The sequence below is a fragment of the Canis lupus genome, chromosome 4 (assembly GCF_011100685.1).
Source record: "Canis lupus familiaris isolate Mischka breed German Shepherd chromosome 4, alternate assembly UU_Cfam_GSD_1.0, whole genome shotgun sequence".
NCBI classification, from domain to species: domain Eukaryota; kingdom Metazoa; phylum Chordata; class Mammalia; order Carnivora; family Canidae; genus Canis; species Canis lupus.
In genome coordinates, this window is record NC_049225.1 from 3713914 (window position 1) to 3724162 (window position 10249).

General features: G+C 41.9%; 1 protein-coding gene and 1 long non-coding RNA gene across 2 annotated transcripts in view; one reads left to right on the forward strand and one right to left on the reverse strand.

The window, feature by feature from the left end:
• The first annotated feature begins 2029 nt into the window (after positions 1-2029).
• LOC106558660 lies at positions 2030-7967 on the forward strand. The gene is made up of 2 exons (XR_005357739.1): positions 2030-4010; positions 7632-7967. It is a non-coding gene; the product is annotated as an uncharacterized LOC106558660 (long non-coding RNA).
• The window catches only part of ACTN2 (actinin alpha 2), a 66476-nt gene continuing 62075 nt past the window's right edge, over positions 5849-10249 (reverse strand). The window contains exons 19-21 of the mRNA XM_038533826.1: positions 8641-8706; positions 7683-7841; positions 5849-6078 (exon numbers count right to left, since the gene is read on the reverse strand). Of these exons, the coding sequence (XP_038389754.1) occupies positions 5920-6078; positions 7683-7841; positions 8641-8706 (384 nt within the window). The 3' untranslated portion in view covers positions 5849-5919. The remainder of the gene's footprint in view (positions 6079-7682; positions 7842-8640; positions 8707-10249) is intronic.

A 10249-nucleotide genomic window follows, 5' to 3' on the forward strand; every position in this document is an offset into this window, starting at 1 on the left:
CTTGTGCTAATAGAAAATTTTCATTATGTAAATTTTTCTCACTTACTTATGCAATATGTAGCTACAAATTTAAGTTATTCATGAAGCAAAGGGGATGCTTAAAAGGAATGGTACTCCTTTGTTACATATGTATGTGTATGTACACTGAACTCTGGTGTTTGGAAATAAATACAAATCATGTATAAAATTAAAAAGTAATTCCATTAATTTTGTTAGACATATTAATCAAACTTATTCAAAGTATCTAGTGAAAGAGTAAGTATAGCTAAAAATTAATTGATCTGGTGTATAGTATAAATTTTATTTATTTTTTTGCTAACATGAAGTAGTGCATACAAATATTTTCAAAGATGAAGTAAGTTCAAGACTGTAATTGGAATATTTTATATGCCTGGATTAAAATGTTTTAAATACCTTTTTGTGTAATACACACCAAATCTCAAAGAAGTCAGGTAAAAAATGACCACAGGTTTTGTCTGGTGAAATTTGAAAACTGTGGTTGTCTCCAAAAGCACTACAATAGTGGCCTGCGCTGTTTCAGTTGTTTGGTGGTGCTTTTCTAACCAGCAAACTAATACTAAGGATTATTCTTGAGAGTAGCTGAAAACAATTGCTTTTGCTTAAATACTCGATCAAAAAAAGCACCATTTAGATGGTTAATCTCTCTTACTGATGCTCTGATTTTCCTTTTTTCCCATGAAAATATCTTTCCATTTATTTCTTTTTAATTTTTCCCTATGTAACTAACTGTAGTACAAAATTAATTCAAAATGAATCATACACCTGAACATAATGGTTAAAATTACAAAAAGTCTAGGGGATGCCCAGGTGGCTCAGTCAGTTAAGCATCTGCCTTTGGCTCAGGTCTTGATCTCAGGGTCCTGGGATTGAGCCCTGCCTCGGGCTCCCTGCTCAGTGGGCAAGTCTGCTTTTACCTCTGCCCCTCTCTCCCCTCACTTGTGCTCTCTCTCTCTCAGATAAATAAAATCTTCAAAAATTATGAAAATTCTAGGAGAAAACAGAAAAATTCTTAAAGACCCTATATTTAGCAAAGATTTCTTTAATAGGACACACACAAAAAATCCCAAACTAGAAGATAAAATAATAAACTGGATGTCATCAAAATTAAAATTTTGTTCTTCTAAAGACACTACTCCAAAAATTGAAACATGAGCCTCAGACTGCGGGGAGAACATTCTGATGGTCCAATTTTCCATCATCAATCTCCCTCATGAGTCATTCATTCTTTTGATAATAATTGGGGAGTGGAAAAGGTGAGGTCAGAAAAACTGGCATTACTGCCACCCCCAGTGCTTTATAATACACGTATCTGATTTCATAATGTCCTTACAAGGGCCAGTGTGTTCCATTCCTAACACCACAGTTCACCTTCAGCATAACAATAGGACCAGAAAAGATAGAAAGTTTCAGGGTTTGGGAGTATGGTACCTTGATTAAGCACCGTAATAAGGGATTCAAAAAATAGTTCAAATCATCCCTTTTTCGGAGCCCTGGAGATTTTTATACCCACGGTCAGTGGACCTTAGATTTAGAATGGGTGAGGGGTGTGTTTTCTTTTGAGAAGTGGGAGAGGAGAAGGGTGGTTCTACAAGCAAAAGTGACAAAGGAGATCCTGTAATGTTAGGAAAGAGTATGTCTGGGAAATTGAAGATCCAGAAATGCATTAAAAGTGCCCATTTCGGGCAGTCCAGGTGGCTCAGCGGTTTAGCGCCGCCTTCAGCCCGGGGCCTGATCCTGGAGACCTGGGATCGAGTCCTACGTCAGGCTCCCTGCATGGAGCCTGCTTCTCCCCTGCCTCTCTCTCTCTCTCTCTCTCTCTCATGAATGGATAAAATCTTTTTAAAAAATATTCCCATTTCCACAAAGCCCTTGGACATCTTCACATGCATGGGTCTCCCTGCTAGAAAATCACTACACTGTCATTCATCAGTTTGGATCCTTTCCTGATCCTCTCCAGCCCAGCCATCAGCCTGATTATTTCCACCTGTTCTCCTTCCTGTGGCTGCTAGTCAATAATATTCAGATGCACAGGAGCACACAGAACTGTTCATTCAATGCTTACCTCCTGCCCTGTGCCAGGTCCTGTGCTTAAGGATGCATGGGTAAGACAAGTCCCTACCCTTGGCCATCTCAGCTCACAGTACTACCCCAGGGCAGGGTACGAGACCCTGAAAGCTAAAGCAAGAATAAGCTCTGGAAGTAGAGAGTAAGGCTGCGAAGATGGAAGTAGTCTAGGGAAGGCCTCCCAAAGGAGGAGACAGGCCTGGAAGGATGATGGATTTACCCCCACTGGAGAAGAGCAAAGAACCTGTCCAGCATCTGAAACACTTGAATTGATTATGAGAAAGGATGGTGTTTTGGAACTAACAGTGCTCAGGAATGGGTACATATGAGGTGGTACATGGGAAGGGTAGCCAGAGAGAAGGCTGGTTCCTTAAGGGCACTCATTGACATTCATGCTTTGATTTCCTTGACTGGGTTCTCCACCTCCACTGATATCAAATATTCTGATTACAGTGGTTTAGGGTGGGGTCCAGGCATCAGTATGGTAGTTTTCATGAAGGAGGTTATTTTGATGAGGGCTGCTGTTCTTGGGTTTTTTTTTTGGGCATTGGTCACATTGGTAATTTTGAAGCTGTACACTTAAATGCTAACCATACCACCTCACTGTTCATACTGCATATTCAAAAAGTATTTTTCTCTTTACATTACACTTACATAGCTAATGCTTCTCCATCTCAGGTAGCTTGTCCCATAAGGACACATCGTGACTTTATCGGTATATTTGCTACTGTGGTTTCCCAGCCATGCAAAAGGATTTGCACGTGTGCTTGGTGGGCCCCCAGGCATTTCTTCCACCCATCTGCTTTACCCATCTGCACTGCTGTGGGGATAAATTCAGAAAGATTTTAAGGCCCTAGGGAATCCTTGGCTTCAGGTTCCCACTGACAGCTCACAACCATCTCCAGCTCCCAGTTGCGAAAGAATCATGGTCTGTCAGGTTCTAAAGTATCGAGTTATCAGTGATGCAAAAGAAAAACAGAACCGGTCTCCTCTGCTGATTTCACCTGAAACATGAAAATGCCCCAGACAGGACAGTATAATCACTGCCCAGGTTCCTGGGTATTTAAGAAAGCTCAAGAACACGTTGGGCACACTCAATGCCTTCTTGTCGATTAATGAAACTCATAGCCTGGCATTTCCAGGTCACCAACCAGACGGCTCTGGAGTTTGCCTGGCCATTCATATTTGTCCCATTTTACCTTCCCAGGTAGAGCCTCTCTAATTCTTTTAGACTTTTTTATTTTGCCCATCCTTTCTTTGACCTCTAAGCCACTGGCTTTCATCATTTTTTTCTTTCTTTCTTTTTTTTTTTTTTTTGATGATTTTGTTTTTAGTAGTCTCTACATACAATTTGGGGCTCAAACTCAGGACCCCAAGTTCAAAAGTCACATGCTCTACCAACTGAGCCAGCAAGGAACTCCTAATCCAGTGGTTTTCAATTAAGTGTTAATGTTGAATCTTGGATATTCTGCAATTTCCCATTTTTTGCTTTTCTTCTGTCCCTAGAACCTCCTAATTTCACACTACTTGAGTAATTTGCTGTTTTATCAAAGAAACAAACAAAAGCCTGATTATTCATTGTATTTACCTAAAAATCCAGAAAGAAACCTATTTATGAAACATGCTACCTCATATATGGTAGAAACTTCACTTCAAATCTTCCAAAATTTGAATTTTTCAAAAACATTCAGATGTCCAAGTCTTAACCCAGACCTTGACAGTCTGAGGTAAGGGTTTGATATGCACACGTTTCAAAACATTTCAAAAATACCTAATGTGCTTTCTGGTATGAGCTCCTAGGTAAAATTCCTAATCCAGTTCATCTCCGTGTCCATTCGTCACTCACCTCTAACTGGGTCGACCTTAACTCCTCATCTCAAATTCACCCTCCACTCGACAAGCTTGTCTCTGATTGTTCAAGTAAGGTAAGAGAGTTTTAAGGTATGGTGGAAATTTTAGGTGATGAAGTTTGTTGTTAACCAAAGAAACTGGTTATTGTTTGGAATAATAAAAAACAGGAATTCTTTTCTTTTTCTTTTACAAATGAAGTTTAATTGATAATTCAGGTTCAGGAATAAAAATAACTTTTAAAATGAGAGTATAAACACGTTTACTAAGTGGTTTTCAGAGTTTACTTCTTTTCTTCATTTATTTGCATATAGTGATCTAATATCTTGCCTGAATATTGTAAAGAAATTAAGATTTTTAGGTAGATGAGCTACCTCTTCCCATCCTAAAACACCACAACTCCCCCTAGTAGCCTCAAAGGCAGAACGACTTTCTAGCTTTTTCCATGATGTTTGTGGCTGGAATATAGCACCTGCTTGAAATAAAACAGGGAGTCAGAGTTCACCTAGACATGACCCCAAAAGTGTTTGGCATTAAACCTACTCAGATATTTCAGGCATTTGCAAGCTACCATCTACTCAATAAAATGGAACACATTAAGTTAAAAAGGTTGAAGGTTCTAAATGGGCCAATGTAGCAAAAGCAGTTATGAATGGAAAATGTCATGTTTCTGTAGATGGAAGGCTATAAAAATCTGAGGAAACAGACTGTAGGTAATAAGCACATTACTGCCTTTTCTAGTCACACTTTAATGGCTGTTTGCAACTGTTTCTGTTTGTTTATAATTCCTTTCCCGATCAATAAGGGCTAAGATATAAAAAGAATTCCTGCTTTATTCTCCTCAAGCTGTCAACAAGATGGAAGAACAGAGGGGACCGTTGCAGCATAAGGCAGCATGAGCAGAAAAATGAACGAACACTGACAAGAACAAGATGATGCTGGGAGCACATAGTGTGTCCTCTGTGACGAGGCTTCAGATGTGGATGGAGCCAGACTCAGACTTGTCAGGATGCACCATCCAGTCAGTGATGAACACACACCAAGTGCTAGCAAAAACATCTAATAATTCCTACTTCACAGAATGAATTCACCCAAAGATATATAAAGGTTCTTCAAGGAAAGAACTTACCTCTCCCCTGTTGAGAATTAAGCCTTTCCTACCGTTTTCTACAAACTCCTTCTTCTTACCAGGTCATAAAACCATAAAGGCATAAAAAAAGTCCTACCTGGAAAGCCAGAAGGGTCCCAGTTTCTGACTTGTCCCCTCTTAGGAACTGCTACTACAGACATTTGTTTATGTCATAACAGAGCATTTCTATAAGGAGAACCTGTGCTAACAAGCTCTAGAAAAAGCACAGAAACTTGGAATCAGCAGATAATCCTAAAAACATGCATTTTATCCAGTGCTTTTCTCTTCCTCTCTGGCAATTAAACTGACTTTTGTATTTCCTGAGGAGTTCCCTACTCTGGAGAATAAGTAAGGCATTGAAACCCACTGACTACATAATCCTAAATCATGAAGAGCTGACTAACATCTTTACTTAAAAAGTTTTTGGGACAAAGGATCTTTGGGGTAGTTTGTTTTTATTCCTTGGACAATATGAAATTCAAATAGACCTAATCTTTGGATAAGCAAGAAAGTAAAACACTAATATCCCAAATATAATCCATTAGGGATAATCTCATAAACATTAAATATGAAGAATATTTTTTAAAGTATCAAACGTTTAACTAATGTGTGATTTTTTTTTTCCTAATCTTGAATCTTGGATAAAAATCCAGAAAGAAACCTATTTATGAAACACACTACCTCATATATGGTAGAAACTTCACTTCAGCCATATCACATGGCTGGCAACTACTGAGCTGCAAACTATTTTTTTCTCTCTTTTAACTTAATAAAGCTTGTCAAAGGTTCCAGGAAACCAACTGTGACTTCAGCTTTTATTGCGTTCTGATGGGATCAGTGATTACAGAGCCCGAGCATCACAGATCGCTTTCCCCGTACAGGGCAGAGGAGAACGCGGTGTAATCCAGGGCTCCGGGCACACTGCCCGGGCCTGAGTAGGCGGGCATCCTCTTGATGCAGTACTGGGCCTGATCTGGGGGCAGCTCTCGACGCAGCTCCTCTGCCAGGATGTATGGCTAGGGAAAAAACACACAAGTGTTTGTAAGATCAATCGCAGAAAACACTGGAAGATAAACAGTTTTAATACTTACACACAGCTTGCATTTGTTTAATTTAAATAAAGGATTAAAGGCAGGGGTCAAGTGGGCATGGTAACTGACAACTGACATCAGGCTGTATTTCACTGCTAAGAGTGTATCTAGGGCAGCCCAGGTGGCTCAGCGGTTTAGTGCCGCCGCCTTCAGCTAGGGCCTCATCCTGGAGACCCGGGATCGAGTCCCATGTCAGACTACCTGCATGGAGCCTGTTTCTCCCTCTGCCTGTATCTCTCTCTCTCTCTCTCTCTCTCTCTGTCTCCATGAATAAATAAATAAAATCTTAAAAAAAAAAAAAAAAGTGTATCTACAAGGTGATTTGTTTTGTGGCCAGCACAAAATTTAATATGCTTCATAAAGGCAGAGGGAGGACTATCATCTCAAACTGAGCCATAACGCAGGTGAAAAATACTATGGCCTAAGATTCATACTGGAAAGATAAAGGGATAGTTGGTTTGTATCATTTGCTGATGAGAATATAGGGACAGTTAACATGACCAACGTTTACTCTTTTTTTAATGTATATGTGTTTTTAGAAAATGGAGTCATTTTCCTACTCAGTTTATTAAAAAGCTAATTTTGTCACTGTAGAAAACTTCTTTGTAAAGCAGAATAAAATTGATATTTAATGTTGGGATGCATATAGTTTTTTTAAATGTCAAGCGTCCAACAGGAAACAGGATAATTCTGGTAAAACAGACTGGCTGACAAGAGTCAAAATAAATAAACAGCAAATATGCTTAACTTGTAGCAGGGTTTTTTTAGGGGGTAGGGGGGATGAGTGGGTTAGATGAGCTTTGGCTGATTACCTCCTACATCAGATGGGCTCTCTTCCTCTACCCCTATCCTCATGATACAGGATTTTAAAATTCTAAATCAAACATTTATGGTTTTCAGGATAGTGTATCTTGTCTGATGTTGTAAGATATTAAGCATGTTTCTGTTGATACTTTAACACACTAAATTCCCCTTCTCTCTCGGCCAGAACACTGAGTAAAAGAATCATATTCCACACTGAATTTATACGTACTAAGATGTCGCTATTGTTTGGGGAATGAGACTCAAAAATTCCGAACTTGCAGTTAAATGTAATGCAAAGCCTGCCCATATTTTAAATGGGTGAATGGCTATATTTAGCTTTGTTTCCATGGCTGGCCACAAAGACAAGGTCCTTAAGAAAAGGTCCCTGGTTCCACAGTATCTGAATTGTGCAGTTCCTTCTTTCTGAGTCCTATCTCCTGAACGTAAAGTTTAACCAGTAAAACACATCAAAAAAACTCCACAAAATATGCACTGGGTTCCTTCTGCCCAATTCCCTGGGAGGCCCCCACACAAGTGCTGGGAACAGAGTGTGTATTCTTTGTTCTGTGTGGGCCATTGTCAGGTTGACTTGCTTTTTCAATGCTGATGTGGTACAAAATACGCCAGTATCAAAACGGTTTTTACTTTGGCAATACTGTTTTTTGTTTTACTAGAAAAACACCATGAGCTACCACAAAAGCAGAGGGAAATCTGTCAGTGCAGACCTTATCAGAAGCCAGGATCCGGAAGGAGGCAATGACCTGCTCTGCCGTGTCTGTGTCAGCTGTCTCCCTCGTCATGAAGTCGATGAAGGACTGGAAGGTGACAGTGCCCTGTCCGTTGGGATCCACTAGGGTCATGATGCGTGCAAATTCAGCTTCGCCCTGGGGCAAGGTTGGAAGAAAACATGCACTTCATAACAGGACACAATCCTCAACAGTGCCATTCTCCTGCTTTTAACTCCTGACCTGTGAATTCCTTATGAAATAAAAACTTAAATATTCCCTGCATTTCCTTTCTGTCTTTTTAATAGAGCCCGCAGAGGGGCAACTTAGGTTTACTGACATCAGATGATGGTACAAGTTGCTGTAGCATCAAGCCAGAAGCTCCCAAACATATGAATTCTTTCTTCTCTCTGATGCATTAGCCTTCAGGCCTTAACATACTTTTGGGAGAGGAATGCAGAGAAAATGAAAGAGATGGGCCTTTTTTTCAGACTATAACCCACAAGAGTAACATTGCTAAGTAGAAAGCGGCAGTGCAGAACACGGCTCTCCCAATTTTTTTGTTAAGGGTCCAAAAAGAATCAAAGCAACTCATGTTCAAAATATAGATTAATATCAGAGGGAAAAGCACTTTGGAAATCATTAGGCTACTGAAAGCCACTGAGGTGTATACACTTTATATGAGGGAACTGGATGTCCATAAAGCTGTTTTTAAAAGTTCACGTGTTCTTCCTTCACTAGAAAAAAAAATCTGACTAATTACCGAACAAAAAGATATGTTCTGGTTCCGTGAAATTATTTTTAGCCAGTAGAAGGCAAACCTTCAAAATGACCATCCTATACAAAGAAGGGAACCGATCCCAAACGTGCTCTCCTGCTCTAAGCTAGTCATTTCTTGCACATAAGTCCAGGCTTAAGAAAATATCCAATCCTTGTCAAATTTTCATTTCTGTCTTACCAAATCATAACCCATGGAAATCAAGCAGGCTCTGAAGTCCTCGTGATCCATCAGGCCATTCTTCCTCTGCCAACAGATGAACAGAGAAGCTGAGAATTAGGGGCAAAGTGACCAAGCGAAATGAGGAGAAGCCAGCAAGAGAAGAGCCATGGGGAGCCCCACCTGGGAGACGGTAGAGGTCACCCCTGACTTCTAAGGGGATGGGGCCAACACAGGGATGTTACAAAACAGTTTCTTAAAAAGGAAAAAGGAAACATGGGAGGATAACCACCAGGCAAAAATGAAAGGAGACTACACATCCCAGAAAGCAGCAGAAAAAAAGTCACCAAGGGCCACAAGAATGACCCAGGCAGGAACTAACTACTGCAACCTACTGATGACAGGTTCCAGAATGTTCTGAGAAATCATCACGCTCCCATGATGGTCCTCCTCTGTGAGACTCCTCCCAGAACAGCAGCATTCCTTGAACTCAGGTCCAGGGAGCCCACACCACTCTCGGGCTCAGGAGCCAGGAGGCAGTGGCCCCCCACACCTCACATGGCCTCACCCATGGATGCCCTGGGGGTCTGCGCAGAGCAGCATGCAGAAGGTCCACATGGGGGATCCCTGGGTGGCTCAGCGGTTTGGCGCTTGCCTTCGGGCCAGGGCATGATCCTGGAGACCCGGGATCAAGTCCCGCATCAGGCTCCCTGCATGGAGCCTGCTTCTCCCTCTGCCTGTGTCTCTGCCTCTCTCTCTCTCTGTGTCTCTCATGAATAAATAAAATCTTAAAGAAAAAGAAGAAGAAGGTTCACGTGGGTGGCAGCTGTCACTATTGAGAAAAGGCCAGGTCAGGACAGTGACCCCGACCCTCCTGACACCGAGGTGTCCACACAAAGCCCCAGCTGTAATGGGAAGGACACATTGTGCTGGAGGTTTTCTTGAAGAGGCTGAGGGGACAGCTACGGTGCAAGCATCAGTACACATGTAAAGTAAAGATAAGTAAACACTTGTAAGGTTGTTTTCTGGTGTTCTCATTTGCCCATTTGTCAGTCCCAGAAGCTGACAGCAGGTTCTTCTTGAGATAAATGGAAACTTCACGTGTGTTCTCAGGCCTGCACCCAGCACTGTCACCACCCTGCTCCCTTGGTAATGCCCATCTCACCCACACTCCACTGCAAGGCCCCCCACCTCACGGAGTCCCCTACTGTGAGGCCCCCCACCTCACCCATACTCCACTGCACACTGACTTTCCCAGCTTCGCTTTTTCATGTTCTTCTGCCTCCTTGCCCCACAGCGACCTCCCCTCTGCCGTTCTCCCTGCTGGGGAGCCTCTCCCTGCTGTCCAGTCTGCCCTGCCACCAATCCCACCATGTGGTGACCCCCTGCAGGTTTCAGCCCTGCACCCTAATAACTGTATTGCCCACTGCCCAGGGCACGTCTTGGGCACCATGCTGCCTCTGGCTCTCAGCATCTCTTCTCTTGGGCTCTCAAGGCTTGCAATTTCCATGTCCTTTGTAAGTGTTCTCCCTCCTCTGCCCCTGATCCTGGGGTCACGTTCCCTTCCATTTCTGTCTCAATTAATCTCAGCTCTGTCCTCTTTCCTCACTCCCACCCCTCCTGTTCCTCC